Source organism: Mustela nivalis (assembly GCF_964662115.1).
Source record: "Mustela nivalis genome assembly, chromosome: 8".
NCBI lineage: Eukaryota > Metazoa > Chordata > Mammalia > Carnivora > Mustelidae > Mustela > Mustela nivalis.
In genome coordinates this window covers 51,754,036-51,772,511 of record NC_139027.1, presented here as the reverse complement: position 1 = coordinate 51,772,511, position 18,476 = coordinate 51,754,036, and the positions used below count along the sequence as shown (strand labels likewise).

Here is an 18,476-nt window from a genome sequence, read left to right as displayed (position 1 = left end):
TATTTATTTATTTGACAGATCACAAGTAGGCAGAGAGACAGGCAGAGAGAGAGAGAGGAGGAAGCAGGCTCCCTGCTGAGCAGAGAGCCCGATGCAGGACTCAATCCCAGGACCCTGAGATCATGACCTGAGCCGAAGGCAGCGGCTTAACCCACTGAGCCACCCAGGCGCCCCTGGGTATATGTTCTTATGTCATTATATATGCTAGTAATTAGTCATTGATAGCATACTAAATTTGTAGGAGGGAATTTATTTTCTTTAGTAGTGTCACCATTTTTCAAATTAGAGATACTATTTTTTTTTTCAAGTGAATTTGGCATTAGGTCTTATTTAGTAAGAATTTTTTCATATAACTTTCTCTAAATGTAAACTTAATGTTGTTTAACATTAACATATTAATATATTATGTTAATGTTGTATAATGTTTTATATTAATGTTGTTGTAGCTAACTAGATTATACCTAGTTAGCTATTTACTTTCTAGCTACATTCGAGGTCCTTCTAATAGCCGGGTAAGTCTCCTAGAACACTTGTTAGGTATCATTTAATAGGGAAAAATGAATTTTTCACATTGTGCTTTGATAAATGCTCTACACTGTTTGATAAATACTTTAAATGTAGTATTTTTTTGTGTTTCATATTTCAAAAACCTGGACATCATTTAGGAAATGCAGTCTTAACTGAATTTAAGTAAAGGTGGAATTGGGTTGATATTTTTAGGATTTTACCTTTGGTATTGTTTGCTCTGTGGATTAGAGCTAATTCATTTGTGTGGCCTTAAAAAATAGTTTATTTCAGCCTATAGGAAGCTTCTTTGTACTGAAATTCTCACAGATGATATTTCATGTACATTTGCTGGGACTATTTGGAACCTAACCAATTATCAGTAATTGCTTCTATTTACAGGTCTGTGTTTTTGTTTTTTTCTTTTTAGTCTCTTCAACAGGAACCATTATTTCCATTTAATTTGGATGAATTTGTCACTGTGGATGAGGTTATAGAAGAAGTAAATACTTTTCAAGCCAAGCAAAACCCACTAAAAGGAAAAAGAAAAGACAGTCTCAAAAATACCCCTTCCTCTGAACTTAACGTAAAGAAGAAGAAAGGGAAAACTCCTGCCCCTCGTGTTGTTGAGGGAGAATTATCTTTTGTAACATTGGATGAGATTGGGGAAGAGGAGGATGGAGCTGCACACCTAGCACAAGCTCTAGTAACTGTGGATGAAGTAATTGATGAAGAAGAAATAAATATGGAAGAAATGGTAAAAAATTCAAATTCACTCCTTACATTAGATGAGTTAATTGATCAAGATGATTGCATTTCCCACAGTGAACCTAAAGATGTTACTGTACTGTCAGTGGCTGAAGAGCAAGATCTTCTCAAACAGGAACGTTTGGTAACTGTGGATGAAATTGGAGAAGTTGAGGAGCTACCTTTAAATGAGTCAGCCGACTTAACTTTTGCCACTTTAAATGTTAAAGGAGATGAGGGAAGTACTGGAAGGGATCCTATTGAGTTCATTTCTTCCCAGATGCCTGAAGACCCTTCTACTTTAGTTACTGTAGATGAAATACAGGATGACAGCAGTGATCTGCATTTAGTCACTTTGGATGAAGTAACTGAAGAGGATGAGGACTCTCTGGCAGATTTTAACAACCTTAAAGAAGAGCTTAATTTTGTTACTGTTGATGAAGTTGGAGAAGAGGAAGATGGAGACAATGATTTAAAAGCAGAGTTAGCACAAAGCAGAAATGACCGTCCCATAGATAAAAGAGGGGATAGGAAAAAGAGAGCTACGGACTCAAGGAAGGTGAAGCTTGAAGCCTTTTCCCAAGCTGGTTCAATAAGTGAGAATGTTATGGAAGAGGATCTGAAAACCATGATTCAAAGACACTTAGCAGGTAGATACTTAGAAATAGTAATTTTTCTGCTTTATGAGGGGATTACATTTAAAATTTTAAAACTTGATGTTGTAGCCTTACTCATAATTGTCCCTATATTGATATAAGAAGTTAATGAAGAGTGAGGGCCTGTGATATTTTCCAAAGGAATGTGTACAAGTTTACAGATTGCTTTTAGTTACAGAACAGACTGTCCTCAGTTATCATACTTCCAAAAAAAGATGACAAAGCTGGAAAGTAAACTACAGTGCCCAAGTTAGAATGGAAATGGTATATTTGTGTTACTGGAAAAGACAGCTTTTCATTAGTAGAAGGATATTACACCAGGCTGCCTCCCAGTTTTTCTCAGATTTAGGATTTAGAAGAAATTGTAAAGGTGTCATTTCACTTTTAAGTAATATTTTGATGGTATAGAATAAGGTTTAGCTCACTTTAGGGAGATCGAAATAACTTCTGAATTAAGAATGGCATGCTATTACTATAGCAGTAAATCAGACTTTCTCTTTAAAGCTAAAACGCCAACCAAGAGAGTTAGAATTGGGAAAACACCAGCATCGGGAAAAGCTGTTGCGACAGACCCAAGGAAAGGTGAAGAGGCCTTCCAAATTTGTGAAGGTAAAGCAGGATTGATGGAAATGGGGAGGAGAGTAGAGAGTAACACAAACTAGTGGCTGAAGTTCTTAAAGGTCTACCATCTAAGAAGAGAAGTAGAAAAACAGTGAAATAGAGTGGGGGTGGGGGTGGGCAAAGCAGCCTTATCTGGATAAAGATTTTAGTCTTTGTAATTTAGAGATAATGGAACATAATGGAATGGATAACAGAATAATAGGCAATCCCTTTTGTGATAGAATGTGACAGTAGAATATGACAAATTTATGGAGATGATATACGTGAGAGATTATTCTGACCATGTTGCCGCATCAAGTAGAAATCACTGCTTATCCACCTCTTACTTGTGGACCCAGATGCCTTGCTTTGTGGAGGCTGCCATGCAGACAGCCAAAGATGTCGTAACATTGAGAAAATTTATGTTGAAACAAATATGGACAGGTATCTAGTAAGAGAGGTACTCTAGTCCCTCAGATATTTGTCATTTTGTCCATTATATTCATAGCAAAAATAATAGAAGGATAGGAAGAGAAGCACACAGTTCGAGATCTCAAGTTAACAGAATCAGAGTTAGAGCGAAAAATCAGTTACTAGGGTGACTCAGCACTACAGGGGATCCTTCATATGTTCTCTTTGATGCACCCTCCTTTCCTTTTGCTTTTCTATTCTGTCTTCTTTAAGGAAAAACTGCCAACTGTCATTGAGTCTCAGTTCATTGAACCTGATCTCAGCTGGGCTGTTGGTTATAGGCCTCCTTTCTTCCCCATTTCCTGACCGGGTGTAATATAAGTCTTTTCCTGCTTTGCATCATGTACTGCTTTAACCAGCTCATTCCTCCCTGGATATCCTTGCTTTTATTTCCATTTACCAGAGCCAGTACGGGAGGTCCATCTCTGCCAGCTTCTGTTTTATATTCCTTGACAAGTCACCTACAAAATACGGTCAAGTCTTTCCCATTTAAAAAACCATGCCCTTAACCTTTGAATCCTCTGGCTCCCACCTTGTCTCTTTTTCCTTTCAGGGGAAAGTATCTGGAAGTAATCACCTATTTTTACTTCTTCCTCCCAATGAACTGAATGTATTTTGGCTTCTTTGTAAACTACCATTCTGAAGTTTATATTGATAAACCCCCATTGGATTGTTGTCCAACTTGATTTATTAAGTTTTTTTTCTTCCTTATTTAGTCTTACTTGACTTCTCTGCATTATGCATTACTTGATCATGTGTTCTTTCTTGAAGCTGTCTTCCATGGCCAAGTGGGTACACCTTTGTTCTTCTCCATAACCTCTCCTTGATACCAAGCCCATAGGTAGTGGTTTAGTAATCTGACAGATAGCTCCTAGCATGATTTCATGAGGGTATTTTTGCCCCAGGATTTCTGTTTGCCGCTACCAGCTTTCTTAGAACTGCCTTGTTTCAACTGAAGAATAGAGAAAAGTGACTCATTTACTGCTTATATAACTATTTATTTCTGTTAATGGACAATATGTTTGATAGAAGAACCTAGCTGAAGAAAAAGTAATTTTCTAAACAGTTTTAAACCTGAAGTATTTGTCCTAATCTATTTAATTATTTATATGATTATATATAACATACATGTATTATTACAACATAAACATCCCTTTGGAATGGCAGGAGCAGATATGTTTGAGAAAGTTTATTAGTTATTCTGATGAGTAATAAACTGTTGTAGGAAGAGACTAGAGGCTATTTTAATCAAGTCAAGAAAACGGAGATGACCTTTTTTTTAATCAACTCTTTAAGACTTGATGACCAGTAAAAAAATAAAACACAAGGAGTAAGAGAGGAGTAAGTAATGATTTCATGGGGTGCCTGGGTGGCTCAGTTGTTAAGCGTCTACCTTCAGCTCAGGTCATGATCCTAGGGTCCTGGGATTGAGCCCTTCATTGGGCTCCCTGCTCCATGGGAAGCCTGCTTCTCCCTCTCCCACTTGCCCTGCTTGTGTTCCCTCTCTCACTGTGTCCTTCTCTGTCAGATAAATAAAGTCTTATAAAAAAAAATGATTTCATGGTTCCTGTCCATCTCCTCAGATTTGTTGAAGAGTAGCCCAGGTGTATGAAGAGAACACTGAACTTGAAGTCCCAAACTTTGCTTCTAACCTGTCACTTAAAAGCCTTGTAGCCTTGGCCGTACCAGTTTCTTATGTCTTGGTTTTGCGTTCTCCATCTGTGAAGAAATAAAGATAGGGGCACCTGGGTGGCTCAGTGGGTTAAGCCTCTGCCTTTGGCTCAGGTCATGATCTCAGGATCCTGGGATTGAGCCCCCCGCATCAGGCTCTCTGCTCAGCAGGGAGCCTGCTTCCCCCTCTCTCTCTACCTGCCTCTCTGCCTACTTGTGCTCTCTCTCTGTCAAATACATAAATAAATCTTTAAAAAAAAAAAAAAGAAAGAAAGAAAGAAAAAGAAAAGGATAATGGTGATTTGACCTGCCTATCTCACAGGAGATAAAAGCTAAATGAAGGGTATATATGTGAAAAGGACTTGTCAGCTACCATGTAACAAAAAGATATTAATAGCTACTGAAGGTGAGCAGGATTGCTTGGAACCAGTTCCTTTCTTCTCTTCCCCAAGATCATATTATGCAGAGTCTGCCAAAACTGCATGTTTCTTACATGTTATTTACTTTGGTGGACTTGAACATTTGTGATGTCACTTGTGATCCTGTTGGACAGGGGTCTTTATCAGTGTAGGCTTAGTATTTTTTGACTGGGAGGGCCTCAGTAGAGGACACGAGAATATTTTCTGCCCACATCCTTTCCTCCTCAATCCACACTCCCCTACCCCAGCCCTTTCCATACACTAGTTAACTCTTTACAGTAACTACAGAGCTTGAAATTCTTCCAATTACCCTTTAAATTCTTTTAAGAACAATATATAAATAAAATGTGCTATTACCTTTAGTCTGTTTTTTTCCTAACATCGAAGAATCTTGGAAGAGTGGTCCAGTGGGATCAGCCAAGGAAGGTTTACTTAGAGAGAAGAGCCATAAATTAATTTTGAAGGCAGGGATTATCTGGTGTTAGCTTTATATTCTGTACATGTATTTTGAATGACTTCTTTTCCTTGAAAAATTTTAATGATTTTAGTTGATGAGGAATCTGGATTAAAGGACTCAGAACCAGAACGAAAACGTAAGAAGATTGAGGACTCTTCTTTAGGGAAATCAATGGTACCGGATGTCCCTGAAGGTAAAGTAAACATAACATTTTTCCTTATCTATATGAAATAAAAATTCAGTGCCATAGTAAGTGTTCTGTTGTTTAGATGACTATTGACATTTCTGAAAACAGAAATATGGTTTTTTTTTACCTAGCAAGGATTTTTTTTTCCATCCTTAAAAGTTTGGGATAAGCCTTTTTTTTTTTTTTTAATTCCTGGTACTTTCTTTGCTGCTGTGGTAAGAGCTAAGTTACATTGCCCAGGCAGAAATTTTAGTAAACATGCTGAAAAGCTAGCAGACTGTGACCAGCTAAAACGGGCTAAAGGAGCACCATATCCATTTACTCAGAATATTCCTCAGGCAAATAGTTGTCCATCATTCTGCCTCTATTTTTCTGCTTTTATTGTATGGGATTCCAAAGATGTTCATTTCAAAAACACCATTAGAGTCTTTTTCAACGAATTGCTATTCTTTTTTTTTTTTTTTTTTTTTTTTAAATTTTATTTATTTATTTGAAAGACGGAGATCACAAGTAGGCAGAGAGGCAGGCAGAGAGAGAGAGAGAGGGAAGCAGGCTTCCTGCGGAGCAGGGAGCCCGATGCGGGGCTCGATCCCAGGACCCTGAGATCATGACCCGAGCCAAAGGCAGCAGCCCAAACCACTGAGCCACCCAGGCGCCCCACGAATTGCTATTCTGAAGAAATTTCATGATATCCTGGAGGCTCTAGAGTATTACAGAATATGTTAAAAAAAAAAAAAAGCCCTTGGGGGGTGCCTGGGTAGCTCAGTCGTTAAGCATCTGCTTTCGGTTCAAGTCATGGTCTGGAGCCATACATCAGGCTCCTTGCTCAGCCTGCTTCTCCCTCCCCCTTTGCTTATGTTCCCTCTCTTGCTGTCTCCCTCTCTGTCAAATATATAAATAAAATCTTTAAAATAAATAAGTGAAGCCCTTAGTTTTGTGATTAAAGGCTAAATTGCTCTTGATCCCTAGATACTTAGCCATAAATATTATGTTTATAAAAGTATATACTATGATAAGCATGTTTGTCATGTTTAGAGAACTTTATTAACACAGCTGTAGATATTAATTTCCCTCCATTCTCTTTCCCCCCTTTTCTTCCTGGTCCTCTAGATTTAGACTTCCTTGTACCGAAGGCTGGATTCTTCTGTCCAATTTGTTCCCTCTTCTACTCAGGTGAAAAAGCAATGACAAATCACTGCAAGAGTACACGTCATAAGCAAAATACAGAGGTAAATTTTTTTCTTAACACCTCATAAAATACTCCAGGCGGTATTGTAATAAGACTACTTAAGTGTTCACCCAGAACGTATATTCTTTTCCTTTGGGAGAACTTTTGAAGATTTATGCCAGTTTATTCCTCTGTAGTTCAAAAGTACAGTCTTCACTGTATGCTGCAAGGAATGTCTAGTCTTTATTCCTTTTCCTCTGGCAGCATTCCCCAGGGTAGATTCTACAGATCACTAGTCCTGTATAACTCTCCATTAAAGTGTGGGGAACCATATATTCTGATGGCCCCTTGAAGAGTCAACAGACGAATAACATACTAAAATTTGTGAATTGTCTAGTCAGAGAGAATCTGTTTAACTTTATTTAACCCATTTCCTAAACTGATTTAATGACACCCCTCACCCGCCTTTTAAGTTGTACTCATCTTTAGGAAGTGCTCCTTTAGAGAATCATTATTAACCATAGTCGAAGCAGTGGTTCTGATTCCTCCTGAATGTTTGTGGTTATTTTATATAGCCTCTAAATTGAATTTGTGGTACCGACACTCAGCTAACATTGAGTTGTTATTTGCTGGAAGCTTATTTAATACCTTCCCCATCAACATTATGAGGTAGATGGTATCCTTCCAAACTTCTTTATTACTTTTTTTTAATCATTCCAATTCTAAAGGTAGGAAAAAAGGCTTAAAGTGTATCTAATCCCAAGATCACATAGCAGGTTAGTGGCAGACTTGGGATTTTAACCTAGCTCTGTTTTATTCTAGCCTCAAACCCTTAACCATTATGCTACACTGTCTGTGCTCTTAACTTGTTGTGTCATTTTTCCATTTAAAATTTCCACTGGCTTTAGGTCTGTAAAGCCCTACATGATCTGATTCCTTTCTGTTTCTCTGGCCTTACTCTCTGTTATTACTCACTATGTTGCAGTTTTTCTGGTACTCTCATTTTTTTTGGTTTCCTATATATAAAAGGCCCCTTTGCTACTTTTGCACCTTTATATCCCTGTTCCTTTTGCCCTCTCCCAGTCCCACTTCTTTTCCTTGAAAAATTTAATGATAGCTGCCTCTTCCCCACTTTTAGCTAAGTCTAGACTCAAATGTCATCTTCCAGAAAGACTTTTGCTTAAGACAGACCTAGCTAGAAGTACAAAACTCCCTCCTACTGCCGAGAAGGGTTTACCTCAGTCACTTCCCTTATTGTATTTCTTTCCTTTATAGTGCTTACCAGCATGAAAATTTGTCTTATTTATTCTTATTTCTCTTCCCCCACTAGAATGTAAGCTCCATGAGGTAAAGGGCCTTACCTATCTTGTTGACCACTGAATCCCAAGCACCAAGCGTAATGCCTGGTATGTCATAAATATCAGATGACTGGTGAATGGAAGGAAAGAATGTTAATGTAAGGCACTGTGTTTCTAATCTCTGTAGGATCAGGCTCTTACAAATTATAAATTCAGTGAAATATATTAGATATGTTTTCACACACAGCAGAGCAACACCTAATAGATATTTTATATTGCAAATTGTTTTTAACAGAAGTTCATGGCCAAGCAAAGAAAGGAAAAGGAGCAGAATGAGGCTGAAGAAAGAAGTTCTAGGTGATTGGGGGAAAGGGGAAAGACTGCATTAGAAATTTGTTTAGGGTCCAGTTGATTTGTGTATTTTTGTTATCACTTAATTTGTAATTTTTGTTTCAGAAGCAAATATTCATGTTGTACAAATTTCTGATTGCCCTTGATGTGGAAAGACTGATGGGGAAAGTATGATGTGTTTGATTTTTATATCAAATCATCAGGCATGGAGGAAGTATCTTTTAGAAGTGTTAAAATAAATGTTCCTACTGTATATTTAAAATACCATCTTGTGTTTGTGACTGATTTATTAAAGACTTGTGTGCTTCTGATTTCAGACAAGAGACCCTTGTGACTTGTTTAGGGATTCTTCATATATTACTGGAAGTCATAGCAGAGCATGGTTTCACTCTGTTTCAACCATTCATGTATAGGTCAAAGATTTCTTAAAACTCCTAATTTTTCTGGATGAAATTAGATTACCTATAATTGACCCCAGATAGGTTTGAGTAAAACTGCTTGTTGTTTTCAGTGTATTAAGAGTATCTTTTTTTCTGTTTGTGGTAACATCTAGTTTCTGCCAGGACCCATTTGAGTTAGCTTCTAGCAAGTCATTTAGTATTACCTTGAAAAACTACAAAGACAGAGCAGGCTTTACTTCCCGTGAGCCGCTACAGTTGCTTTTAAACCGTTTAAATTACTATTTAATATGTTTGTTAAAAATTGTAAAGGTGCAAAAAAATAATTCAGTGCTTGTTGGGTGCAGGACACAGTCCTGTGCTGTGAATTTTTAGATTAGGCATGCTTCAGACATAGGCCTGCTGACTTTGAGTTGCTTTAATATCAGATTTGTCAGCTTTTCCAAGATAAGAGTATACCAGTTAATAACAGAGAGTGAATGGAAGGAAATGAAAAACTACTACTCTTTGAGATCTCTTACTCCTGTCACATGTAGCACATTACCTCACAATGAGCAAAGAGTGGAGTGAAGAACAAAAAGCAGCAACTTCTTGTTGTTGCCCACCAAACTCATTCATTGCACACTAGGTTCAGGCTTAGCTACAGCCTGAGTAAAACAACAGACTGCGACATGCCATAGACTAAGGAGTGGGGTGGGTGGGGAGGGCGTGACTTATGAATGTCAGGAGTCTGCTATAATTAAACCCTTATAGGTGAGGGGCGCCTTGATGGCACAGCTGGTTATGCATCTGACTCTTGGTTTTGGCTCAGGTCACACCCTTAAGACTCCCTCCCTCTCTCTCTGCCCCCACCCCCCTCCACCCCCGCTCTCTTTGTGCGTGCTCTCTCAAATATATAAATCTTTAAAAAAAAAAAATCCCTTATAGGAGAGTGAAGTAGTAAGAGAGAGAAGAACTGTTAAAAGTTTGGAGAGTAGGGGGGGCTTGGGTGGCTCAGTGGGTTGAGTCTCCGCCTTCGGCTCAGGTCAAGATCTCTGGGTCGTGGGATGAAGCCCCACATTGGGCTCTGCTCAGCCGGGACCCTGCTTCCCCCTCTCTCTTTGCCTTCCTCTCTGCCTACTTGTAATCTCTCTCTCTCTGTCAAATAAATAAGTAGAAATAAAAAAAAAAAGTTTAGAGAGTAAGTTGCTGAAAGCAAGCTAAAGCAGCATAGTCAGATTAAGTAAGAATCTTAAATTTTGGAATCTTTTCCTTAGGGGAAAGCTTTTAAAATCAGATAACATATGAGCTTTAATCTTATCTGGCCCAGCCTCGGAATTTAATTTTAAAAAATGAAGTGTGAGGGATGCCTGGGTGACTCAGTTGGTTAATAAGCATCTACCTTCGGCTCAGGTCATGATCTCGGGGCTGGGGATTGAGCCCTGCATGGGCTCCCTACTCAGTGGGGAGTCTGCTTCTCTCTCCCTCTTAGGCCCTCCCCCCAGCTCATGCTCTCGTAAAAAATCTTTAAAAAAATGTGTGAAACTCTTTATTTCTTTCAAATTAGTTATGTGGAAATTGGGATTTTGTATTGGAATAAAAGGAATTGCTAAAGCATAAAAGTGGTAGGAGTGATTTTTGTTTTAGTGACATATTGATGGTTAGCTATACATAGTAAATAAATAATGTTCCTGTATGGAGGAGTGGGAATTTTTATCCTAGGTCTCCAAATTCAGAAGATTTTTGAGTTTTGCTAAAAATAAACATAGACTCTTCACATATAATTTTAGAATTGTTCTGCACTCTTTCCAGGAAACCTTGAAATACCTCCCTCCTTTATTCACACTACACATACGGAATATGATATACATAGCAGTTTGCTTACTGGTTGGTTAAGGGGGTAATAGTTTTTAAAGCTTCTATCATTTCATCATCTAGACACCAAAGCAATAAAAGATTACATTCAGCACCGTCTCTAATAAAAGTTTTTAGTTTTACCGTTTCTGGCACAGAATGCTATGAGAATTGGCTGCCTCTCCAAAACTCTTCTGAATTCTTAAAAAAAAGAAAGCCAGATTTTAAAACTTTAAATTTTTATTTTAATATTCAGATGTGAAAAAAAAAGCATATTGAAGAGAATAGTATAACCTACCCATATATACTAATTATGTAGTTTCAACAGTTATCAACTCAAAACCAAATACATATATGTCCACTCTTAGCTTCTCTTATATTTTAAAGGAAATCTCAGCATGTCATTTTACCCATACACATTTCATTATGTTTCTAAAAGATAAGGATTCTTTTTAAGTAATAATATCATTAAAAATACTCCTTATTTAAATCCAGTTCAAATTTTCTAATATTTCACGAGTGATTTTTTGTTTTACTGAAGAGATCTGAATAAAGTCATACCCTGTGATAGCTGGATAAGTCTTTTTAATTATTTTTAACGTAGGAATGTTCTTCTCAGTGTGCCTGGGGAGCTCAGTAAAGTGTCTGCCTTCAGCTCCCTGCATCATGCTCCCTGCTCAGTAGGGATTCTGCTGCTCACTCTCCCTCTGCCCTGCGCTCGCTCACTGTCTCTCAAATAAACAAAATCTTTAAAAAAAAAAAAAAAAAGGATGTTCTTCTCTTCTTGGAATTAATATAAATGAGATACTTGGTTCTACAAATCTGTTCTGCTCAAAATGTCTTGGAATCTAATGCTGGTCCACGAAGTATGCGACTTCATGTTGACTTACGTACAGAAATTGAGTGTCTAGAAACCTTGATGCAGTTTGACGGTGACTTTATATCTATTTGTTGGATATGCTAATTTTAAAATGGGGTTTTAGGCTTCTGTGCTTATTTATTTGTATTTTGCAAATGATATCTGATGGATTGGAAATAGGGGAAAAAGGGAAAAGGAAAATAAGCTGATTGATAACATAATTTGAGAAACACTACTGAAAGCATTCCTCACAGTTTGGATTTTGCTGATCGCAACCCCATAGTATAGTTTCAGTATATTTCCTCTGTGGTCTGGTATCTTTTGAATTTGTAGTTGAATATGGAAATGTGATTGGAATTTGGTTTCTTTTTCTTTTTGTCAAGACTGCTTCAGACAGTGACGTGGTCTTCCTGATGAGCAGGCACAAAGTATCTGATTGTTTTCTTTGGGATTTTCATAAAAGTTGATGCTTAAAGCCTAGATGTATATTTATTCACTGGGGATTACAAAATGGTGATATTTTAATTTGTATATTTCTCCTTTTGTAAGCTAGAATACTCCCTGAAAAGAGAAACTTCTCTCATCTGCTCTTTGGTTACTCAGTGTTATTCTTTGTTTAAGAACGGCTTAAGTATTTGATGCTTTTCCTTTACTTAACATTTTCTCAAAATGAGTTGTTTTGTTGGCACCTACCGAATATGGTAAACTCTTTTTATGTAGGTATTAACTTGAACTCATGAATTTTAATATTGGATGTTGCAAACCTTTACAGCAGTAGCCTTATTGATGCTCAAATTGTCATACTTTGGGCCTTTTTCATATGACTCCTCATTCTATTTGACATGACATGACTAATTTTCCTGGGTTCCTTGCTCTCCATTTATAGAGGTTTTGCAGGCTTGTCTTGTACACTTTCTGCCTTAGACCTGAAGTCAGCCATCTCTTTCAGGAAAAGTGGCTCTTTAGGATGGTCATTGCTTCTGTTTTGGTTGTTGCCTTTCAGTGGACAGAACATGGAAATGTACATTTTGTTTTTATGATAAAGTGCATCATTGTCATACTGACACTTCTGGTTCAAATTTAGGACTTTCAGGTTTTTATCTCTTCTTTCTTAAATCTGGATTTTATTTGTCTTACGTCATGTATTATAATTCTCAAGGACATCAGATTGATGGAATTGAACTATCAAAATTGCTTATCTGTATCTCACTTTACCTGTATCAAAAAATCAATCCTGAGACCACAGCCAACCATGTGATCAGTAAAAACAGTTTAAAATGCTTTTCCAGCTTTGCTTTTGTTTTTGTCCTTAGGGTATATCCTAGTAAGGATATATATCCTAGTGAGGTTATATATCCTAGTGAGGTTATATATTTAGCCTTTCAAGTCACTTGAAATAGTTCTTTAGTAGTTCTGCTACCTTGTAGATTAACTTTGAGGTTCATTTGTTTAATTTTATCTTTGATTTTTAGGGGTTACATTTTAAAATTGATGTTACAAAAAGCATTTCACATGGTTCTAAAGTCACACTAGTAAAAACATGGTATATTCAAAGAAGTGTAGCTCCTTTCTTACTCTATCCTCTCACTTCCTCTCTAATGTAAGTAGCTGTTCCTTGTTAGTTTTGTAATACATTTTTTATGTATGTAAGCAGATTCATATCTGGAATAATCAGTTTTTAATACCTATGTCTTTATAATGATTGTTAATCTATAAGGAGAACCACTGACAATATGCTTTATTCTACTTTGACATCTATAAACCTTCATCAGCAAAACATTACAGGCTTATGAGATAGGTGCTGAACTTAAAAAAGTGTGTATGAATGTGTATATATGTATATAAACCATGTTCCTGTCCTCTCCGAGGACTTACGTGAGAACATGAGCATAAAAAGTTATTTGACAATTTTGCCTATGCTAAGTGCTTACTGAATGATACAGGTATCAAGAGTTAACATATGGAGAAGTAAAATGAAAAAGGAGTGGGATTAAAGACTAAAATGGGATTACACTGTTGTAAGTTTTTACATTATTTCTAAAGTGGTGTGATACTAACTCAAGATAGACTGTAATTAGTAAGGATCTCTACCACTTGAAAGATGCAATGGATTACTAAGAATTAGTCTAACCCAAAAAAGACCGGAAAAGGAGAATAAAGGATTGAAGAGACAGAAAACTTAGAGAAAGATGGTAGACTTGTGCCCAACCATATCAGTAATTTTGTTAAATGTCAATAGACTGTACATTCTAATTAAATTTTCATGTTGGATACTTTTTTTTAATTTTATTTTTGTAGTGTTCCAAATTTTACTGTTCATGCACCACACCCAGTGCTCCATGCAGTACGTGCCCTCAATCCCCACCACCAGGCTCACCTATTCCCCCAACCCCCTCCCCTCTAAAACCCTCAGTTTGGGGGTGCCTGGGTGGCTCAGTGGGTTAAAGCCTCTGCCTTCGGCTCAGGTCATGATCCCAGGGTCCTGGGATAAAACCCCACATCTGGCTGTCTGCTCAGCAGGGAGCCTGCTTCCTCCTCTCTCTCTGCCTGCTTCTCTGCCCACTTGTGAACTCTGTCTGTCAAATAAATAAATAAAATCTTTAAAAAAATAAAAATAAAACCCTCAGTTTGTTTCTCAGAGTCCATAGTCTTTCATGGTTTGTCTCCCCCTCCGATTTACTCCAGTTCACTTTTCCTTTCCTTCTCCTAATAACTTATTTCACTCAGCATAGTCTCCTCCAGTCTCGTCCATGTTGATACAAAAGTTGGGTATTCATTCTCTCTGATGGCTGCGTAATATTCCATTGTGTATATGGACCACATCTTCTTTATCCATTCATCTGTTGAAGGGCATCTTGGCTCTTTCCACAGTTTGGCGACTGTGGCCATTGCTGCTATGAACATTGGGGTACAGATGAGCCAAAGGCAGATACTTAACTGATTGAGCCACCTAGGTGCCCCACCTCAGTGTTTTTAAGTCAGTTTCACCATGGTTTTTCTTGAATTCATACAGCTCTGGATGTTGACTTCGGGAGTTTGAACTGTATTCCATTGTCAGAAAATTTGCAAAAGTTTTTGAGATGAAATCCCCTGTTTAAGTAAAGTCACTGTTCCAGATGTTGCCATCCACTTCAGTGCTGATGGAATAGAACAGTTTAATTTACAGTTTTTGTATAATGCAGTAACTGCTGATTTTCTTACTCATTTGTGGTCAGTGTCCAGTAGTGTGCCCTTGCTAATCTTCCCAGCCATGCTCCAAATATTGTCACAGAGAATGCCTGTGTTGTGCCCCAGGGACAGCACTAATCTGCTTCCTCTGCACTCCCATCTGATTCCTCAGGACCTCCACGTTGACTAAGGTTTCCACATTTGTAGTCTATTTTGTTGCAGCTTTCTCAGCAGTAGAACCTTGGTGCTGGGGGGGAACTTCAGAGGTTACCAAGGCCAGTCCTTAAATGCTTGAAGATTTTCCAGGACTTCTCACCACTGGCTGTCCACTGAAAGAGTAGTTCCAGGTCTTGGGGGTTTCTTCTGTGGCCAGTTCCATTTTTAGATAATTTTAGTTATAGTTCTATCCCTAAAATTCAGATCTTAAAAACTTAGAGGTAATCCAAGAAAAAAGTTAGCAGCTCAGGGTCCTTCCGGTTAGAAACTGTCAGATATTTTGTTTGCCCCACCAGATTCATTCTCCACAGCTTTGCCATCCTGCTCTCTGCCCCAGGAGGCTAACCATGTGGACCCCATCCTCCTCACTTCTCACCTGATTTGAACAAATGAGCCAGTGCAGGAGATATAACAGAGGAAGTGAGGTCAAGGTGTTTCTCCTGGTTCCCTGCAGAATCGCCCTCATTCTGGCTTTGATCCTCAACCAAAGATCAGTGTTTCTGTCAAGGTTGCATTCTTTAGAGTACTCTCCTTCTGGCTTCTAGTAACTAATAACTACTCTTTCTTGTCCTTGTGTGCTAAAACTGCTGGTTGTGATTCTCCTATAGCCTGCCCACATCTTTATAAATAGTACCCCCCTTTTTTCCTTTTTAAATAGTCCTTTAGTAAAATTAAGTGTTCCTCAATTTACCTATCAGTGTGCCATCTATTTCTTATTGGGGCTTAGACTGTTAAAATAATGGGTACTGTGAGTGTCTTTAGGAAATTGACCTTTGGAACTGGGCTAACACTGATTACAAAAAGAGGAGGGGCTGGCTATATTAATATCCGATAAATTAGACTTCAAAGCAAAGTGTATTACTAGAGACAGTAAGGGACAATACGTGATGATAAAAGGATCAGTCCACCAAGAAGTAAAGCAATCTTAAAGGTGTACAGATCAAACCACAAAGATTCAAAATACATGAAGCAAAAACTGATAGAGCTAAAAGGAGAAATAGACAAATCCAGTTATAGTTGGGAATTTCAACTCCCCACATTCACCAACTGATCGATAGAGCTACTAGAGAAAATCAGCAAGGATACAGAAGAACTGAACAACATGATGAAGTCTGGGATCAGACTGATATTTATAGAACATCAAACAATAGAATATACATTCTTTTTAAGTACACATGGAACATACATGAATATAGACCATAATCTGGGCTATAACAAATATTGACACTTTTAAAAGAATTGCAGTCATACATGGGGTGCCTGGGTGGCTCAGTGGGTTAAGCGTCTGCCTTCAGTTCAGGTCATGATCTCGGTTTCCTGGGATCAAGCCCTGCATCGGGCTCTCTGCTTGATGGGGAGCCTGCTTCCCCCCTTCTCTCTCTGCCTACTTGTGATCTCTGTCTGTCAGATAAGTAAATAAATACATCTTTAAAAAAAAAGAATTGCAGTCATACAGAACATATTTTCAGACCATAATGAAATCAAGCTGGAAATCAACAGAATGACAATAGGAAAATCACCAAACATTTGGAAAGTAAACAGCACACTTAACAATCCATGAGTAAAAAGAAGTCTCAAAATATATATAGAAATGAATGAAAATAGAAACATTAAAATCTTTGAGATACAACTACTAAAGTACTGAGGAAAATTTATAGCACTGGGTACTTACATTATAAAGAAATATCGAAATAACTTTATAGCTCAAGAAACAAGAAAGAACAAAATAAGCCCAAAGCAATCAGAAGGTAATGTTAGCAGAAACCAATGAAATTGAAAAGAGGAAGAAGAGGGGGAAATTACACATAACAAGTCCCTCAAAAACAAAACATTGATAAACCTCTAGCAAGATTAACAAAAAGAAGACACAAATTACTAATATCAGGAATGGAACAATACCACCACAGATCCTGCTGCTATCAAAAGAATATTAAAAGAATACCATGAACAACTATAGTCAAATTTGACAACTTAAAAAATGGACAAATTTCTTGAAAATCACAAACCATTAAAATTAAGCCAAGATGAAGTAAAGAACCTGAATAATCCTAAAATGGAATTTGTAACAAAACACAGTCTCTTTCAGAAAATAAAAAAATACTTCCCAACTCATTTTATGGATGATTTATTCCAGATATTCAAGGATGAGTCAATACTGGAAATTTAATCAGTGTAATCCACCATATCATCAGGCTAAAGAAGGAAAAAACTGATAAATCAATTGATTCAACACCTAATGGTAAAAACTTTCAGTACACTAAAAATAGAAGGAACTTCATCAATCTCATAAAGAGGATTTATCAAAAAAAAGGTAGATAGAGATAGATATAGATATGGCATCATACTTAATGTTGAAAGACCAAATGCTTTCCCTCTGAGATTGGGAACAATGAAAGAATGTCCATTCTCACAGCTGCTGTTCAGCATAGTACTTACTACATGTTCAAGCACCCAAGAGGAAAAGAAGCATACAGATTGGAAAGTAGAAATAAAACTTACTTAGAGATGACATGATTGTCTACATAGAAAACTCCAAGGAATCTATAACAAAACTTCTAGAACTAACAAATTGAGTTCAGTAAGATACAAGAGCAACATAAAAGTTGATTGTACTTTCTATATACTGACAACAAGCAAAACCCCCAAATTTTAAAAATTCTATGCCATTTACAGTTGCTCCAAAGAATATCAGGTATAAATGTACCAATACGTGGATGGGATTTAGGTAATGAAAATTATAAAATATTAATGAAAGAAATTAAGGGAGACCTAAGTAAGTGGAGAGATGTATTACATTCAATAGATTGAAAAATTCAACATTGTAAAGATGTTAATTCTCCACTAAATTGTTCTCTAGGTTTTATGCAATCCTATTAAAATTTCAGCAGTATTTTTGTAGACATAGACAAACTTATTCTAAAGTTTATGTGGGAAAGGAAAAGCCCTAGAATAGCCAAAACAACCTTGAAAAAGAAGAATAAAGTCAGAGGAGTCCGTTTCCAATGTTAGGGCTTACTATATAGGTATAGTAATCCAGAAAATGTGATATTAGCAGGAGGAAAAACACAGATGAATGGAACAAACCTGGAAATAGGTCCACGCAAATATGCACAATTAGGGGTGCCTGGGTGGCTCAGTTGTTGGGCATGTGCCTTTGGCTCAGGCTGTGATCCTGGGGTCCTGGGATCGAGCCCTGCGTTGGGCTCCTTGCTCAGCGGGAAGCCTGCTTCTCCCTCTCTCACTCCCCTTGCTTGTGTTCCCTTTCTCACTGTGTCTCTCTGACAAATAAATAAATCTTAAAAAAAAATATATATATATATATTTAAAATATATATACATATAAATATATGTATATATAAATGTATATATGTGTACATATATGTATATACATATATATGTACATATACCCAATTATTTACAAAGAAGCACAGGCAATTCAATAGAAGAGGAGTAACCTTTTCAGTAAATGGTGC

The 18,476-nt window shown here is 37.3% G+C and overlaps 1 protein-coding gene across 15 annotated transcripts in view; it reads left to right on the top strand.

The window, feature by feature from the left end:
• The window catches only part of ZNF638 (zinc finger protein 638), an 81,650-nt gene extending 72,856 nt beyond the window's left edge, over positions 1-8,794 (top strand). For 8 of the 15 annotated variants that reach the window (XM_082744020.1, XM_082744014.1, XM_082744019.1 and 5 more), the window contains 5 exons: positions 935-1,901; positions 2,412-2,516; positions 5,617-5,718; positions 6,823-6,941; positions 8,474-8,794. In XM_082744020.1, coding sequence (XP_082600146.1) covers positions 935-1,901; positions 2,412-2,516; positions 5,617-5,718; positions 6,823-6,941; positions 8,474-8,539 — 1,359 coding nt within the window. In that variant the 3' untranslated portion in view covers positions 8,540-8,794. Of the gene's footprint in view, positions 1-934; positions 1,902-2,396; positions 2,517-5,616; positions 5,719-6,822; positions 6,942-8,473 lie in introns of all 15 variants that reach the window. The other 7 variants (XM_082744018.1, XM_082744011.1, XM_082744021.1 and 4 more) reach the window with 1 other exon arrangement.
• The last annotated feature ends 9,682 nt before the right edge of the window (positions 8,795-18,476 follow it).